The following is a 20,164-nucleotide window of genomic DNA, read 5'->3' as shown; positions in this document are numbered from 1 at the left end:
ATAAAGAGTTAAAAGTAGTGTTCCACACACTACAAATAAAAATTGACAAGTAAGCAGCTATTTCACAGAGAAATTAAACTTACATAGGAATCCTTTTGCAATGCTGTTAGTTCTTGCAATGTGTAAGAGCCTGCTGTAAATGTCTTATTTGTTCATTTGAATGATGGCCTTTAGGTCCCAAAATCTGGGATATTTTAAGGTCATGTAAAAACAATCACAAAATAGTAAGAATGAAATTAATTTAAAAAAATAAGACAAATAAACAAAACCAAACCAAAACAAACAAAAAATGCCAAATACCAAAACTGCATGGAGAATGAAGAACATGAACACCACAGATCCAGTAATCAAAATAAAGGTTCAAGTCCCTGACGTAAAAAGTCAGTGAGGGATGTCCAGAGCACACCAGAGCAAAACAGCAAGGTCAAAGATTCACCTTCTGCAAGGCATTTCTGCTAAACACCTCTAAAACAAAATCTGATGTCTTTTAACATGCCCACGAATTGGATTCAGCATACAGATAGTATCTTTAACAAGCCTTTTAACTCTGCTATTTTGGCCCATTTTTCCACATTTATGGCCTTTTAAACCTGGAATACACGACAGCCATTATTAACTGTAGGCATTCCACAATTAAAGGTGGCTTTACAAGGATACAGCAGTGCAGGGGGAAGAGGAAAACAAGATGAAAAGCAAGACCGGAGTTCAGTATGAAAAACACTGCAGTAAGAGTTATTCAAACAAAGAACCCCAAAGAGCATTTGTGCTGAAGGCACTGCCATCCATCACAGTCCTGGTCTACAGAGCTCGTGCTGATAATTACACAGCTAAAATACCAATGGGTCTCTGAAAAACACCTATCTGAAATCCCACTGATTTCAGGATTTTTCAGAAACCCTACCCACAAATGTGTGCATGCAGCAAGATGGCTCATCCAGCATTTACTCAAAATCTGTTGTCACATACCTAAATTTCTGCTGTCAAAAGAGCATTGGAAGAAAGTTTAAAAAGGTCCAGCCTCAAATTAAAACTGAAGAGAAAGCTGGCAATATAAAGAAATCAACTATGTATCTACTTCATGAGTGTATCTGGAGACACGAGCACAGAATAAGAATGTCCCAGCTGGATTATTAAAGCAATATGCTCTAAGTGACAAGTGTCAGTTCTTTTAAAACCTACTATCAATTTCTTCAAAGTCATTTAGTGTGTTGAGATAGGGTGACATATTGAGATTGAAGGAGAAGTAGAAAAACCCCATCTAGCTAGTAATTTTGGGTTTGAGGGTATTATTTGCTTATTAACTTGCACATGCCATAAGAAGAACCTGCAGATATCACAAAACTTCATTATCCATCCCCATTAATTCCAATTTTGAATTAGCACATGATTGGGTTTCCCTGGACAAAAATAGATTTTTTAATTCTAAAATTTATATTTTTATCCTAAGGTGCAGCCTCAGTAACTCATGCACCCACAGTAACTCATTTGTCTGAAATCTGCCAACTCTACAGGCAGAACAGGCATTTGCTGTTCATTTCTTCTGCTCCCATAGTGTGACCTCGCTCATCTTTGCTCTGTTTCTTTTTGCTGCATCAGTAAAAGGAATAAAACTATTTCAGCTCTGTCATCTCTACTGTTCTACTGCTTTAAAAACATACAAACAGCTGCCAAAAGAATGGGCACTGTTTATTGTGTGGGACAGATGATGTTTGGTCTGGGCACACTGAAAACACTGAATCTACAGTGTCTCACCATCCTGTACACAGCAATCGAGGCTTTTTCTCCAGGGAAGAGGCTTAGGATTTCATCACTAACAAATAATTTTCTCGGCATAGAACCTTAAAAAGTAACTCCAAAATTGCTATATAAGACACCTATTTCTGCACACATGAGCTTTCTCAAGCATGGTTTTAATTTTTCAATCTCTCTGCAACCTTTTTAGCTTTATTGACCTCATGATAAGTAGAATTTTGGACAGAGAGACGAGAGTCAGATAAAAACATCACTTATTGCAAATAAACACAGCAACAGAACAACGATCCAATACAGACTTTTTTTTCACTCTTGTAGACTAAATGGCACCTGCAGAATAAAGTTTCTTTTCATGGGGCAATGCATCTAATTCATAACTGACTATTCCAAGTTTCCAGTATGTTTTCAAACCACAGTCCAAATGTATTTACTTCACAATAGATACACATATATGCTCATAGTCTTTCCACATCCTTAGTTTAGTTTTGTCATCTTCTTTTCTCTACAAAACTCCCCTCCAGAGTGACTTGTATCACTCTGAGACTTGTCAGCCACGTATCAGTGTTAGCTTTTTGAAGACAATCCTTAGAGGTCACCACCCTTCTATAGAGTTTAGGATTATATGATTGACTAAACTTAAGATTTACTTACATGTGGGCAAATACATTTGCCCTGCTCCCTAGATTTGAAAATATAATCCATCCCAGGGTTAGAAATTCTGGCTCTTGCACTCAATCTGAGTGAAAGCATAGATTTGTCACTGAAGTACGAAGATGCGAATTCTACCAGAACAAGAAAATAAGAGGAACACAGCAGATACTTTCAACTGCAGAAGCCTGGCAGTCTGTAGTGCTGACTGAACTAAAGGGACTGTGCCAAGCCAGATATGGAAGTTAGGATTTCCCCCCTCTGCTTTTCTAACATTACCTTCAGTGTTTGCTACAACAAATATTGCAATCAAAGAGAAGGAAAAATTGCTGACATGCCTCTGCACACATAGCTGCTCCAAAGGGACAGTGAAAACCACTCTGCAGTCCTTCCAAAGGATTGAGGTCTGTTTGAAGCATAGCTCCCAGCAAGGATTCCACAGGAAGACCGGCTCCTGAGCTCTCCTCAGCTGACTTCTCTGCCCTGACACAAGGCTCGGGTTCTCAAATTGGCAACAAAGTCACAAAATGTTTGAATTTTGGTGTGTGTCAGCGATATCTCAAAATATCACTGGTAATCAATCACCAAAGGATCCCAATGAGTCCCCAGCAGGGGTGTGATGATCCACCAGCTTTGTGTCACTGGCTTGAGAACTTTGCTCTCAAACATTACTCTTGTTTCTTGTTCCAGCTTTCTGTCCCTTTACAGGCAGTGAATGATTCTGCACAGGGCTGATCCTGCTTACACAGAACAGGACAACACTTCCTTGCACCCATCTATCAAGATTCTCTAGAAGGCAGATCAGTGCCCAGACCCTGCTGCAGCACATGCCACAGTACAGATGGCCACAATACACAGAGTATCACCATAAAATATCAGAAAGCTCCAACCCATACAGAGTAACACCAGAACTCATCAGAGGGCTTCAGGCATCTGCCCACACAGAGTAACACCATTCCACTTCAGAAGACTGCAAGCATCTGCCCCTCTTGTTCTTTAGCCCAGCCTTTTATCCCCTCTTGTTGATGCACTGCCCCTGTGTGCCCTCTGCTCCCTTTGGTGGTTGGTCAGTGCCCCTGGGCACTCCATGGCTCATCAGCTCCAACAGGATTCACCTGCTGCTCCCAGCTGTGCCCATTGGGGATGAGGCTCAGCCCAGCCCCACCCCAATTAACACAAACTGCACCTACAAGACCCCACACCAAGCACTCAGCTTCACACAATGCCCTTGATGTGACCCAGTGGCTCAGAGACAGGAGCTCCTTGAGTGACAGCTGTCACACTGTGCTGCCACCAACCTGGCCGAGGAGCTTCTGCTCCTTGATCACTGCAAGCTGGGAGCAATGACTGGCCACAAAGAATCAAATGAACACTGAATTTCCTCCAATCAAAGACTCTGTCTTTACCTATTATTTTTCCACACATTGAAAGAAATGAAAAGTATCTCTCTCTTTTGGAACATTTTTTTTTCTTCCATTTTGACAGTTGTTAGACCAAAATGTCAGTCTAGCTCTTCTCCAGCTCATCTTAGGTACTGAATGTCTAATTAGCTAAACTGCATAAAATTTTAAATCAGAATTTAAAATCAATTTACTGCCCTGTAAGACATGCTAGATTTTGTAACAGAACAGAGAAAGGAGGCTTGCACAATTTTGAGTCTAACAAAGACCTACGCAAATCTTTGCTTTTGCTCAAGCCAGCACAACACTGACACAATTCCAGTTCCTCGCTGCTTTTGCTTTGGTCAGGACAGTTATTGTAGCTACTGCTTATTATTTCAAACACATTTGGTTGTAATACTAGAAAACCTTCAAAGCAAAATCCCTTTACTGCCTGCAATGGTATGTAGCTTTTCAAGGACCACTACGTCCACTACAACATTTCTACTGGGAGACAGCAACTGTTATAAATTTCTGGCAATTAACCTCTCACAATCTTATTTTAGACCAGCAGTGCTTCATTTTTCATGCGGGAAACTTAGAGGTCTCTCTGGTTCTTTGCCTTAATTGAAATTGCTTCTGTAGTAAATACACTAAATAATTTCATTTTGTTTTTTCTGTGATGGAAAGACAGTGTCTTCCAGATTGAGCAAGATTAATGTATTTTGGGTCTGACTAGGCAGTCATAAGGGAAACTATCACACATGAAACAAATACCCTGCTTTGTACACAGATGTTCACTGTTCAATTTATTTCCTCAGGAGCAACTCCTGTTCAGCTTCCTATTATTGAGTTCAGAGCCAAGTCAGTCATATTTGCCTTTAAAAATGTTTAAATTTATGCCTCCCTTGAGAACTTGCTTTAGAAGATGCACATTTCAAACCATTCTGTGAACCTGAAACTAAGGATCGATGTCTGTGTCTGCAGGTTAGAATCTACAGAGCCCTAAGCAGGGCTTTGGGAAACAACAGCACAAGGCAGGCAGGATTTAAAAAACTGTAACTTTTTCTATCCACTGAAATTAGTAGCCCCAGCACACCTTAAGTGCGAGCATTTCTCAAAGAAATAAGGAATATATGGAAGGAGGTTGAATTACTCATTAGTTTGATCACATATTTCATAGGAGCCAACATTCTGCATGAAATGCTACTGCTTTAAGTTTTGCTGAGAGTGAATATCAGAAGTTGAGTAGATACTGAGTTAATACAAAACAAGAAGGAACACTGGTTCTTTGTAACAGTGCACATAAGAAATACAGCAGCAAAGCAGATACACGACTGAGATACCTACTAGACAGGTAAGAGTCAAAAATATTTCCTTAGGACTCTACAATATCCAGGCATCTCAATGCTCAATCACTTTATCCTTCCATCACACTAGGAAATCTTATATATGAGCTTCAGCCCCAAAACCAACTGCAGCTCTAGGAAGTCTTTTAGTAGAGACACACTCACTGTCATGTATTGGTTTGTTGGGCTTGACACCCAGACTTTCCTAAAAGCCTGGTTTGGGTCACAAATGAGATTCAAACCAACTTATTTTTCGAGTTAGAGTCACACCTTTTGGAGTTTATTATTGCTAAGCTACTAAATTTCATGAGGAACATCTTATTTCTTCCATGTATTCCTCAAGTCAAGTGTTACTGATATCTGCTAAAAAGCATGATTTACCTTACATGGAAGTGTCAGGAAAAAAGTCTGGATTTATGGGGATATTCACAGAAGTGTCTCACAATGATGTGTACTGTTGCATTTTCACCAGAACACAAAAAAATAACAAGGGAGTTATTTACCTTGGCATCCAGAAAACCTGCAGATGGGAGCAAATCTGAAAATCTGATGGTTTTCTTTACATGTTTTACTGGAAAAAGCAGGTAGAGGCAAAACCAATCCATAAAAAGGAAACAATCCAAAAGCCTCATCAAACATGAACATACTGACTTCTACTGAACTTCTCAGAAAACCAGCTCATGTTATAAGGAACAATATGCATTTTTTTGGGAAGGTATTACTTAAGAATTCTCTTCAAATCAATTTTCCTTTATTCTGTGGTCTTTCCTCTTGAATCCCCTCACACGGAATTGCACAAAGACTGATAGAAATTATAACTATCTCTGATGATGAATCTTTATGGTTTTTTGTTTATTCTTCACAGGTATTTAAATAAATGTATTGTATCACATAAAACTTTTCCAAATACTGTGCTATCAGCACACTTTAACAGGTGTGCTTAAATAGGAGCATCAGAAAAGATGAAATAGAAACATTTTTTCAAAACTTTATCTATGGAAATCTCTTTTTAAAGAGAAATACTACATATAACATCTTACCTACTGACCATTGTGTTTTTCAGAGTATCATGTCTAGAGCACTCAGAGCAAGAACTTTTTTTAACAGGCTGACTCCATGCTGCATATGAGCCTGGAGGAATTAGGGCTGGATCTGAAAATGTGAGCAGTGGAATCTGAATTTAGGAAGTGAACTTGCTGTTCTTGGAGCTTGATGATCTGATCTATTCACACAGTTCATGCTTTCATGGCTCAGCCCTCCAGCAGCACAAAAGCTCCCAGTGGAAGCCCCATGGAAGTTGCTGTGCTACTGTTCTCATAGCTGGACTCCTCACACACTTCTCTGAATGCCTCCAAGACACACAGGCTAACAAGAGAGCACTGGCACTGAGGGACATTCGGAGGCACTGCAGCTCAAAAGGGAACAAGCTTGGGACTGCTTGCTGTAAGCTGAGAAAAGGTAACTCGTAAAGGGCAAATGCCTTTCTAAGAGCTTGCTTTCTTCTCTCCCATGAATATATGTAGGCTTTCACAGCTGCCTCCCTTCTAACTTGCCATTTGTGACTTACCTCAACTTCAGAGAGAGGTTACTCAAAACAACATAAAATGAAAAATCAAAATTCACACCCAGACCAAGACCTAAGCTGTCTTTACTACCAAATCTTCAGCTGTTCTCAGCACATATGGAATCCCTGAAGCAGAAGACAGAAAACACTGATGGAGATCAACAGAAGTCTTCTCTGGGGAATGCCAGTTCCAGTCCAAGTGGAAGTGTGTTGCACACTTTAGGGAAAGATTCTTCCCAGGAATTGCATAAGTTAATGCACCACACACCAAATCTGCTGCAAAGAGAGCATTCAGCTAGTACCAGCCTCAAGAAATCCAAGGCACAGACTAAGAAAACAGCAGAGCAAGCTTGTTGCTGTAGCTGAGTGTCCACAATTTCTTTAAGTGCTATAGTAAAGGCATTAGAGCAAAAATGTTCCAACCTGGCAACAGTTTTACTGTGACATCTCTCAAAGTCAGAATTGGTACCATGGTAACAAGGACCAGTGAAATGTCAAAAAGAACAGGCCAGATACACCACCTGGTATTTTGGCTAGTCAGAATAAAGAAGCAGCAGCTCAGCCATGCAACCTCCTTTATAAACAGAGGTGTTCAAGGGTACAGCAGAACAGTGAATGCCAAAAATGAACTGAATTTTCACCAAAACAATACCTATCTACATTGATATGTTATGAGGTCCTCAAGCTCCCAGTGAAAATGAAGAGGAGTTGCCTAGCTACTAGGAGGATAATGAAAATCTGACAAAAGTATGATCATGTTTCCCATGAGCAGAAGGCAGATCAAACGCATGAGGAACACATCTTTCAGGAAGGGAACAAGAACAACCCAAACAAATAAGGCCCATTGGGAAAAGGTTCTCATTCTGCAGGCTCTTAACCTCAACATGTTTGAGAGCTGACTACTGACATGTCTGCCATGTGTCAAGCCAACCTGACAGAGGCTCAAGGTACAGGATATAATTGCCAAACTGCAGGTCTGACAGAGCTTTGCTCTGAGTGAACTCGTGGGTGGGACAAATGGGTGAAGTCCAGTGTGCCTTTTCTGCAGCCAACCTAAACTGGCTGCCAGAGACTACACACCTGAATTCATGCTGCTTGCCACTGAACAGCTCTACTGACTGCTTCCTTTTGGTCAAGGGAAGTTGCCCTTCAACTTCACTGAGTGAATGACCTATCAACTTCATTAAGTGAAACTAATACGACTAACTAACCCCACAATCTAAATGAATTAAGATTTAATTACTCATTTATTTGTAGTATCCATACTATAAAACACTAGGAAAGAAAGACTTAGTTGCAACAAAGGTGTATCCTGCCAATATATGTGCCAGAACAGAATTATTTTATCTGTATGACAACAAAGTGTCCCAGCTGAAGCCACGGCTCTGCTGCACTGCATAACTACCTACAGAGGAAGAGGTAGATTCTGTACTGCATGATACTGAATTTAATTAAATGAGATAAATAAAAGTGAGGTGGAAGGCATATTATTATCCTTGCTTCAAAAATAAAGAACTACAAAACTGAGAACAAAGCAGGCAAGGGCACACAGTGAGAATCTGTGCTAAGAGCTGGGAAGTGAACTTAGAGATCACCTGAAATGTAGTCAGTTTTCAATACCAAAAGCTGTTTCAGAAGGTATCAGCTGAAAGAAAATAATACCTTTATTTTAATGAGAATTGTCAAGTGGATGGTTTTAGGACACCAACTCTAACTACCAATGGATTAGGTATCTGCATGGAAATGTAGTAGAAATTTAGGACAACACAGATAAAAGGCTCTTAACCAGCTTCCCAGCTACATCAAGAACCACATTACACAATTTCATACACTGAATTTTATCTTTAAAAAGGCTCTTTCACTTTTCCATTTTCCTTTACTCTGCTCCATCCCTCTCCACTGTCATTCTAGCTGAAAATATTTTTTAAATGGAACTACCCTAATAATTCTGAATTCCCCATCTATTTCAGTGTTTTATTCAATTTACAGCATTATGTTTTTGTGTCAATACCTTACTGTAGTGTAATAGCTCTTCTTGTTCTGAGTTGTTCATTTGTTAGTACTTACATACATTTTGTAACTCTGCTCAGCTTTCACTTCACAAACAACCCAAGCTTTTATGCTGCTCTCATAAAGCTGCTTATTTATTCTCATCAGCCACTTTCCTAAGTGCAGATACAGCATCTGCATTTCTTCTCCAGTCGTATAAGGCCATTTTGACTTGCTGGAAATCTTTGGTATGAGGCATGAGACTGACAATTTATATGCTGTTTCTTTCCTAACACAGGCCTGTCAATCATTTGGTCCCTTCAAGCTGGAGAGATGCCATCAGCCTTGGCTGGAGTAATTTCTATTCTACACTTGTAATCCTTTTAGCCACCTTGCCTTGCCTCCACAGATAATGTGAACATAATTACTGGAAACTTTGTAAAAGTGTTAATCTAGCCCTATGTCCCCCCTGATCTAGAGGTCATGCTTACTTTCTACCTTTTTATTCATTCACATTATGACATCATTTCTTCTCTCCTTTTATATAATTTCTGGGAGCTTGATTTGATAATACACCAAAATACTCTTAGCCCAATCTCTACTATTGCTTTGAAAATGTATCCTGATCAGGACATACCTTCAGTCTCAGTATCTTGTCCAGTAATGTTTTAACACCTCCATTTGCCAGCACTCTCACTGCAAATACCCCTGTTAACCCAAGGCCCAATTTAATTACAGCTTTGGCATTCTACTCACAAGAACAGCCCTCTTATATCACAGCTTCAGTACAATGACTGAAGCTAAAGAACTAAAACCCCCCATAATATAGAGTCCACAAATACGATGACGTTTTAGTGCATGCTTCATATAAAATCAAGATTATTAAGTAATACTGCTCTTGAGAAGTGAAATCAGAAGCACACCAAGCACAGCCTAAGGGACTGAAAGCAAAGTGATATCAAAAAAGGTTGTTATTTCTGCTATCAAACAGCCAACATTTGGCTGCCCGTCCCAGCTATCACAGCATTTGTTTGCTGTAGCTGCTCAATGCCTGCTAAAGTACCTTTTCTGCACAGTTCTGCCCTCAGGCTTCTTCCTTCCTCTCTCTCTTTACAGAGATAGTGAACACTGTCCTTTTCTGACAAAGCTCCCTGTATGATCTCATCCTGTCGTCCCCTTGTCTGGCCTCAGCTTGGCCTCCTGACAAAAGCAAAACTAGAAAAGTAGCAACAAGAGCCATGAAGTTCAGTAGCTCGATAAAGTACCTTAAAAAAAAAACAACTCAGAACAGAAAATTGTTCTCTCTCTTTCTCTTCCAGCCCCCCTATTTTTTTTAATAAACACTTTAACTGCTGATCTCCACCTTATTTGAACAGTTAAAAGAAAGCTACCAAATGACTTAAAATCTTCTACAGGAAGGACAAAAGCATCAGATATGCTGAGAAAATGTCCAAGCAAACACTGTTCAGAGAGAAAGGACTCAGGTTTAAGGAAGAAAAGCCAGAATACATAAACACCTATGCACTCACATACTAAGAGCAACTCAGGTTTCTGCAGTCTGGAAGCAAATGAGCAGGCAGACAACCTGCTGGGCCATTCCCCATAGGTGTCACAACACGGCAAAGGAATTTGCAGTGGAAGGTCTGGGGAGCAGCTGTCACCAAAAGAGACACATATATTTTTAAAGGCTTTGTCATTTGTCTTCAGGGTGGGAAATGCTGTGTTTGACCTCCTGCTGAGGCTGCTGCCCTGCTGCAGCAGCACAGACTGGAAGAATAAAAGGCAGCAGCTATTATTTCAGGTACAAACACCAGAAAGCAGAGACAAAAGGCACAGTCATTAAATCGTCATTTCTATTTAAAAACACACAGAGCAACTTATTAATACTTTTCATGCTACATGAACCGCCCCCCTAGGCATTCTCCAAAACAATTTGTATTAGCTAATTGCTAACTATCTCAATGACCAAGTAAAACAACACCAAAAAGCACATCAAACACTGTCTTGGCAATACCGAACAATCCTGGATGGGAGAAGCCAAGGACCTGACAGCTCTTGGTCAGGTGCCCTGTCCTTCCCAGCTGAGGCTGTGCCCCACCCAGCTGCAGCCTCCTGTCCCTCCCTGCCTCCCCCCATGCCTGCCTGGACTCTGCTGCGCCATCTGCACCTCCCTTCCAGCTTAGCAGGGAGGCACCACCAGAACAGCTCAAACCAGCTGGGATGAAACAGCATGAGGACATTTCCAAGAACCAAGGGGTGGTTTTCCCACAGAGTTGAGCAATTTGGCAGCTGGATGCTCTGCCCTCCAGCCTCAGGCTCCAGCCCACTTCCATCAGGGATAAGTGAGATCCCCAGGCGCTGCCATGCGGACCGTGACTCTCCTGGGGCCCCGCAGAGACACAGCTCAGGGAGCAGCCAAACAGGAAAGAAGCCATGCCAGCAAAAGCTCTTCTGCCAGAGAGCTCCCTGAATGAGTTTAGGGTGGGAGCTCTGGGGAACAGGAGCAGGATACTGGTTACACTGGGTCAGGCATCTGTGCCATCCAGCAGACCTGAGGGACACTGGGCTGCAGGGCTCCACCTGCTCCACACAGCAGAGCTGCCAAGGCTGCCAGCCACCACTGCCAGGCCCCTTCAGGCTCCCAGCCTGCAGGACATCACTCAACAAGCCTTGTCCCCAGCTGTAAGGAGGTACCAACAGTGGATGGCCCTTGAAAGGATTCGGTGCAATTATTTTCCCCAATGTTCACCTACTCAAATATGTTTTAATTATAAAGTCTTTTTTTTTTTTCTCCAAGCATTTAAGAATGTCAGACACTAAACAACATGGATTAAAAATGTTTCCAGAGCGATCCCATTGGCAGCATTAAATTCATACTTGGAGGAATGAATGCAAACCATTGTAAATTCCCCTTAAGCCTGGAGGAAGGGAAAAACAAATTCTTATTCATTAAAATTAATGCCATTTGATATCTCCATCAGGGATTTCTGCAGGAATGTGACTGGAAGAAGTGTTGAAGGTGTCTTTCATTAGATACAAAAGAAAACAGAATTAGTTTCTCAAAACAACCTGCAAGCATCCCTGACAACAACTTAAGCAAGTCACAAAAAGCAGCTTTCAATGAAGCACACTCTACAAACAAAGCAAAGGACAAGCTCAACATTTTTACCAAAACTGAATGAAGGAGTGGAGCCACTGCTGTACGAGAAATCAGCAAATATTAATGCACTCTGATGTGGAAAATAACCCTTTAAAACAAGTCTGTATGTTCTGAAATGACCTCATATTTGTAATCCCAGTCTGTCAATCTTTCAAAGCTGCCTATTCAAGGATGTAGCTCTCAGAGCCCCTATGTGAATGTGACTTCCTTAGAGTAGGGGCTATATGGGAAACTTCACAAAATATGTTATGGCATACCCCAAAATATGAGTATTTAACACAGACAGTAAGAGCACAAAATGCATAATGTAGATGGGCATGATGAAACCCCAGGAAGACCTGGTGAAACAACTGTACACACAGTAAAACCAAAGTAGTTGTGAAACCAAATATTTAAGGTTATTGAAAATAAATTACTTCTACATACAACTGAGAAATAGGAAGTAAAGGACTGAGAAGGGTTTTAGAATACATCAAGTGAAGAGCATGTGATTTACCAGCTTTCCCTGTATTCTATCAATTAAAAAGGGAAAGAGTGAACTCTGTATAGAGCACTAAGTTAAAAAGAAATCTCACATGTGTTCCTCAAAAGAAGTAATTACTGGTAGAAATCAAACACTGACACTGGGTTTTTCTAGACCATGATGACTGACAAGCAGTTCTCAAGTCTACTCTCAGTGAGCCCTAAAGGAAAAGAACTGCAACATCTGACTCTCCACCTCACCTCCTCTAACACACTGATGGAGACACACATCAGGAAGAATTAGTAAGAGGGGGGAAAAACTAAAATTTTAAAGAAAATTTAATGCTGTCATAGCTGGAAATTCTTCCTTGATAAGCTTTTTTTTTAAAAAAAATCCAAACAACCAAGAAGAGATGTGATAGCTAACTAATGGATAAACTTAATAGGAAGTCAGAAAAAAGAGACATTGTGCTTGGTCAACAGAACGTTTTATCCTCCACACAGTTTTCCTGGATGAAAATCAGACAGCTTATTCAACATTTAGTAAGATTAATGGTTCCTTCACATACAAAAAAATAAAACAGTAAGTCCAGTGAATATGCTTTGATGTGAAAGCCACTTCTGCATGAGGAACTGTTTAGAACACTTAGGACAAAAGGTAGCCATGTTTGGGCTGATAAAAACTGAAAAGGAACATGAAAAGAAATATTAACACCCAATCAGTTGGCCAAAAGTCGTTGTTTTGGAAGAAGGTAACCTTTCCTGATGTTCCAAAATGAGGACTGCATACCAGTTTAGTACTAAGCAGAAAAGTTATCCACGCTCAGTCTGGAATGAAACAATTATCTTCCTGTTTTCCAAGCCAGTGAACATTATGTTGACATTCATCAGCTAAGAAAAGGAGAACCGGAATTAAATGTTCCAGTTAAATCGAACATGTGAGAAGCAGAAAGACCCTTAAGTGCATTTTCTACATCTCTAGAAGGAGCAATGGCAATACATCATGATCAAATATTGCTACTTGATCAGAGACCTGTAACAGATTATTGCTGTAAAATACTGGAAAAATGGCTACTTGTTACTACAGCACTAGAACTACTACCTACTCTTGGCTCAAAATTGTAATTCTAAGGACTAGATGTACAAGGAACCATGGTACTTATTTGCACAGGCACATGAAGTCAAGGAGTATGAGTTTTGCAATAGATATACCAGGGAGTGCAGAACAGATGTGAAACATTTAGAGGTTGACACATGACAGAAAATCAATGGTTTACCAAGACAGAGGGGTCTGAGTGTGTTCATTCCCACCATGAAATTACTAAACATCTGTGCTTCTGGAAGCAGCATTTCATCCATGAGATCAAATAGGGCAACAAACAGCTCTAGCTGGGGAAAATATAAATTTCCAAAGTCAAGTATCCTCAGAAGAGCATGCCATTGAAATGCTAAAAGCAACAGAGCTATAAGCACCAAATACCTGTTTGCTTCTGGTTTTGTTTTTTTACAGAACGCAAGACAGTCATAGGTAGCATTTTTTACAGAATATGATCATCTGAGAATCAACAATACATCAAAAAAGCTTTTCCTACCAGCTGATTTTGGAGTGAATTTGTCCCTGTTGGCTGCACATACTGCCAGTAGCCTGTATCCAAGATCCAAGTCAAATCCTTGCTGAGCTGCCACTCGACTTACCACCTGCAGAGGGAAAGACAGAAAGCTTCATTAGGGGTTACTTGAGCTCTTGACAAAGTGACATTAACCTGCTTAACAGCACTAATGTTTGACATCTGAATCTGCTGCAAGAGCACAATACAAACATGGTATGAGGCAGTGCTCCCCAGTAGTTTCCAACACAAGCACAATGAACTGAACACAGGAGTATTCTGGTGATCCAATTATTTGACCACCTGTCAGAAGAAAGGCCTGGTAGTTCCATGAAAATTGGAGACAAAAGCCAGAAGAAATAATGGAAGAGCTATGTATGTAAAGATTGTATAGAATACACCTTAATGCATTTGAGATGTGAGGATGAGAAATCCTCAGTCTCTCCCTCTGTTGTACAGTTCCTGGCCCTGTTCCCAAGGGCAGTGCCCAGGTCCTTTAGGTTAAAATGCCCGCTCCACACTGCTGGGCAGGGTTGTCCTACACTGTGCTCAGTGTCACAGTTGTTGCATTTCAACAATACTGTATTGGGAAGCACATTTGCCACAGTTTTAGAATGAACAGGCCTGTGCAAGAAGCATTTGCCAAACATTAAATTAGGGTAAGACTGCTGTTGTTGTTGACTGATCTAGAAGAACTAGCAAAACCAGGCAAATTGAAGACTGTAGTCAAGGACAAAAAGCAGTCAACTGTTTCTCCAAGCCAGCAACCCAGCTATCAGCCAAGAACGTATCCTCTTAAAATCTGCACAGCACAAACACAATCCCACAGTCATTCTGCCAAATGATGCTAAAGTTATACACAGCACAGCTTTTCTATTGCCTTCCAGTGGCACATGATGACTTCAGACTCAGAGGCACAGATAAAACAGATTATTCTTAACAGTGCCATTACTTTGCATTAAAACAATGAAGGAACTGCACAAGAGCAGAGCACCATTTCCTGAGGCAAAAGAAAGTCCCTATCTTTAACAGCTTACAGTACAAGAAAATATCCTTCTCCCACCCTTTCTTCATCTGAAAGCTTCTTTCTTAATGGATGACACTGCAATTATGTGCGTCCAGGACTGCAAAAAGCAACAGTATGGAAGAGAGTGAAGAACTAATGTATGTGTTAGTTAAACATTATCTTATACTTTTTCCAATATATCCACTTTTCCTAATTCACAATTAAGAACCAAATTTATTTCTTAAAAAAGAATTAACATGAATGAAGTTCCCAGGTAGATTTTTTGTTCTGTGCTCTTGTTCATTTAAAAATTAGATGCTCATGAGACTTAATCTGTGGGAGTGTTCTCTCCCTAAATTTAACCCTTCCAATCTCAAAATTGAGAAGAGAGCTTCAGGGAAAATAAATGAAAATTGAGGATGATAAGTACAGTAATACACATCTACTGTTTTATCACATTTCTTTACAACTACAGCTTTTAGATAGAAAACTGAAAAGGAATAAAGTAAAATAAATAATGCAAATTTTTTTGATAAACAAAAAACATTTCCAATTTGGTAGATCAGCCTTTAATCCTTTACTTTAAGAAGTCCAGTTGTTAGCATCCTGGCTAAGACTCTAGGTCCAAACTTGCAAAATTGAGGAAAAAAAATAAACTTAATAATAATAATTTTAAAAAATTAATAAAAACCCACACAGAAAACCATTAAAAACAGAAAAACAAGAGGAGAATATGATATGTGATATTTCATGCAAAAATAGCGATAGGAGTGAAGACTGGTGGGCTGCCATGAGATCTGGAAAACACTTACATACTTGGAAATCTGTTTCCCTTTTCTACTTCCAGTATCACTGTACTTCAGCCACCCAAAAGTAGATATGGGAGGTGGGGGATGATGAGAAGAAAACAGAAAAAAGCTCTTCTGATAAACCCAAAACCACACCTTGCAAAAGGCTCCTGAGAACAATGTCTCATTAATGTACAAACATTATTTAAACTCCTTTAGCCATCATTTGTTCTCCCATCAGAGAGGAACACATTTCAGAGTGCTAATCAGGTCTTAAAACAATGGAGAAAGGTCCCTCCCATTTTCTGTTTTGAAACAGCATATAATCATTAAACCATTTATTTTGAAGCTGGAGAAAGGTAGATACACCTGGCCATCAGCGAGCACACAGCAACTCAGAAAATGCATTGGCTGCTTAAATATTCTTAATTTGTTTTAATACATGAAGCTACAAATCCTGAGGCTGTCCTAGCAAGAGGCCAAATCACTACTCTCAACTGACATATTGCTAATTATGGAAAAATTCTACGAAGTAACTCAGGAAACAGAGAGAACTGTAAAACCCACAAAAGCCAAGTTCTGCTTGCCCTGTCTTCACTGAACACACTGCAAAGCCGTGGTCAGTGCAGTCCTAACCACAGGCTGACGCCCAACTTTCTATTCTCCCACATCACATCAGTTTCCTTTTCTTCATTTCCCCTGCCAGAGGAGCAGTGCCATGAAGCTCAGAGGGGTGGAAAGCAGAGCTTTCCAGAGTGGGCAGCCCAAGGCTGAGCACACCCCAATGGGCACAGCCTGACTGGGCAGCTCCCACCTCCTGGTGGCTGAGGCAGTGCCCCAGCAAACACCACACAAGGACTGAGCATGAGAAGGCAGAATCTGAACTTGACAGTGTGCAGAGGTCAGCCACTCAAACTGTTACTTGCTTGTTCTTACCAAGTGTGAGGGAAAACAAATTGGAAATTTGGATTAGCAAAAAAAAATTTAAAAAACAATAACGCAACTTTGAAAGAAAGTGCTTCCACTGACAAACTGCACAAAAAATCCCTTCTTTCTCTCAAAAGAAACTTAATAGAAAGCAGATATTTCTAATAAAATTTCTGTTTTGCCAAGAGTCATTTTCCATCTACAGTTTTCTTGTATGCACTCCATTAAATGCAGGAACAGGGTCTATTAAACAAACTGGCGGACCTGTGTTCGAGAAGGCTTTCTCTGGTCCCTTCTGCCTCAGCTTGCTCAACATGAATAGGGCAGTACACGTCTATTTCCTTTACAAGGAATGGTTAGGTCAACTATGGTAAGTGCTTACAGCATTGGAGAATGAACTCATGGTTGAACACATGGTGCCAGCTGCATCTTGTCTGAATTTTCTAACAGGGCTTAAAAATATTTGCATTGACTGTATTTCAAATTTTTCTTTTAACTGTGACAGGTCAAAGACTTTTATTTCAAAATTAAGGTCAATGGAACAGATCATACATCCTCCTTCCGAGACCCTATTTCAGGTTGTCTACAATTCAAGTCAGACATGGCTCACTTGGTACTTGTCAAACTTTCCTCTGTATGCAAGGGACCCCTGGCTTTTTAAACAGACAATGACAGCTTTCAGAAACAAGATGACAAATGCATCATAGGAGCACGATCCACAGAACACAAAGAAATAGCTACAAGACATTTGGCAAGTTTAATATATTCAGGTCAGCAGATCCTGGTGAAATTTACCTTTGAGCGCCTCAAAGGAATTTACCTGGACAAACAGTGTAACTGCTAATGATTATCTTCAGAAATTCATTCAAGACAGACAGCTTGGAGATGTACCAAATCTGGTTTTAAGATTGTAAAAGGTGACTCTCAGGAAGTACATATACCCAGAGAGACAACAAAAACAGATATTAAAGAAGTACTAGGTGAGCAATACAGAACATCATCATGAGTACATCACAAGTTACCATATCTTTAATGTGTCTTTTGACATTGTCTTATGTAACACTATTGTAACAAGGGAATATAGCCCAGATGACAGAAGTATACATTTAACTCATATTATTAATTACTAGTCCTTTGTCAAATTATAACTTGTGCTTGTTACAGGTAATTTCTATGTACTTAGTCTTGACTTGGACAATGACAGAGTAAACTGCAAAACCTCTAGGTGGTTTTACAAGCAAAAGAGTCTGCAAACACCTAACAGAGAGGGTAAGAGTTTAAAATTACCATTATAACCAGGAAAAACGTTGCAAAAATGAGACCGAAGTCACACATGAAATACCACAGATCAGAAAGAAAGAAAAATTAAATGCCTAAATAGAAAATTAGGAACAGATATTCATCTTCTCAGTGTATATGTGACTCACTGGGAAAATGTTTGAAGTATTAAAAATCAACTGGCATTGGCAAGACCTACCTATCATTCTCTGGCTTTTGGAGGGTAAGGGGATTTATAGTAGACCAGACTGTATCTGTATCACATCCTGGCTTGGAGAAAAGGTGTAGACAGCAAGGTCCCTTAGGTCTGTCCCAAGCCAAACCTCAGTGATTCCAGACACCTGCTGCCGACTGGAGCCATCCAGCTCAGCCTGAACTCTGTCCCAGGAATTCTAGCACATTTGAAACCTTCTGTGATTTCAGCCTTATTCAGGTACCCGTGCAGATCAGATGGGATCAAGGCAACAACTTCAATAATCCATTAAATGTTATGGCTAAGGGATCATGATACCATTTGCAAACATACTCTTTCTCTAGGTACAAATTCAAATCCAGTGTATCAGCAAAAACTCGGACAGTGTGTAGCTGGTACCATGTGTTCAACCATGACTTCATTCTGCAATGCTGTAAGAACTTATCTTACTTGACCTACCCATACATAACATAGCATTCCATTGAAAAGCTGTGTATTAAAGAAAAAAACAACAGACATAATTTCCAGTACCACAACCATAAATTGAGATCACCATCCTTTATCATGGGTGAGAGAGGTGCTTGGCCAGCTCAAGGTTCAACACCTAACATTTCTTTATGTTATTTCACAATAACGTTCCAGACAGCTAGACTTTATAAAAGCTAGCCTATTTCCTAAACACACTTGCAACACCTAAATTTTAAATTTTGATAGGGAACTAACAGCTATTTTAAGCTGTCTTTAAGGGAATATATATCCTATCTGCAAACAAACATTATTATAACATCAAATGCCAGTAAGAAAATCTGATCACTTCAAACCTCTGAAATCTTTAATCTGAATAATTCAGATAAACAGCTTTCAAAAAGGAGACATTGCATTCACTGTCTGTGACTCAGCTCTGCAGAGATCCAGATGTCTGAACTCTCAGGGTCATTGACAGTGAGGAGAAAATGATGAGAGTGAGGTTTTAATTACATGAAAAGCAGACAAATATGGCTACCAGCATCTTTTCTTTGCTGAATTTACCTTCAGTACTTCTCCCCCCCCCGCCTCCTTTCTCCTTTTGCAAGGCTAAGGAGCTTCACTCCCTGCCCTTCTTGTCATCACCCCACGAAGTACTGGAACAATGTGGCTCTCAACCTAACAGCCCTGTTAATCAAGAGAGCTACACGACTGCTTATTTCTAAACTCCCTTCCCATTATGTCGCACTTTCAATGAAACTCTTAACTAGCAGCAGTCAAGAGCACTCCCCCCTGCTGGCATCAGAATGAATTTTACCAATTCAATTTGCTGGTTGCTCAAAACTAAAAATGCCAGCTGATTGCTAGTTCAGACGGCTCCGTGTTCAGCCACTTGTGCATACTTGAAATTATCTGAATGCAGTTTGAAGACTACAGCAGAAATTTTGTAATTAGAATTCTGCAATGTAGATGGTAATTTTTCCCCCTCAGTAACACACAAAGATCAGATAAACAGGAAGCAAATTGAGGAATTTTGCAACATGAATAGTGATCTGCCTCAAACAGAAAAAAAAAAGGGTAGGAAAAGGAGGAAGAAATCTGTGATCTGAAGTCCTGATCTGACAAGACTCTTACACTCCAGTTGCAGAAGGGCTGCCTCAACAATAGAGACAATCAAAGCAAGTCAGGGAAGTTATATATATATCATTAAACAGTTTCTTGCCTTTGATGCTTGAAAACAGACATTAAGTAGGTTGTGGTAATAGAAGAGACTTTACAGAGTCCTTGTATTCAAATTAAGAGGTTTCTTAAAAATTATTTCCCACTCTATAAGGTGGATGAAGGCCATATTTGCAAAGTAAGAGAAGCCAGTATGCCTGCCATGTACTTTGTGATGCTTCCTGCAATGGTGACATAACTAATGCAGAGTAAGGGTATCTCCTCCTGCGCATCCTCTTCCTCTCTGCATGTCTCTAACCACCACAAACATCGAAGAGAAGGTCACTATTCTCAACCCTCTCCACTGAAAATTGTCCCAGAGGAAAAGAGGCAGGGACTGTGCTGTAATTAAAGCAGCTGATCACTGGGTCACTGCAGT

General features: G+C 40.1%; 1 protein-coding gene across 5 annotated transcripts in view; it reads right to left on the bottom strand.

Annotated features, from left to right (window-relative positions):
- Positions 1-20,164, bottom strand: part of ZMIZ1 (zinc finger MIZ-type containing 1) — a 333,497-nt gene that overhangs the window by 107,202 nt on the left and 206,131 nt on the right. For all 5 annotated transcript variants that reach the window (XM_054277262.1, XM_054277265.1, XM_054277264.1 and 2 more), the window contains exon 6: positions 13,896-14,001. In XM_054277262.1, the coding sequence (XP_054133237.1) occupies positions 13,896-14,001 (106 nt within the window). The remainder of the gene's footprint in view (positions 1-13,895; positions 14,002-20,164) is intronic.

Source organism: Melozone crissalis, unplaced genomic scaffold (genome assembly GCF_028551555.1).
Source record: "Melozone crissalis strain CALT ecotype California unplaced genomic scaffold, PUWL_Pcris_2 ptg000019l_1, whole genome shotgun sequence".
Taxonomy (NCBI): Eukaryota; Metazoa; Chordata; class Aves; order Passeriformes; family Passerellidae; genus Melozone; species Melozone crissalis.
Note: the sequence above shows the minus strand (reverse complement) of the source record. Positions and strands in the feature narration are given on the sequence as shown.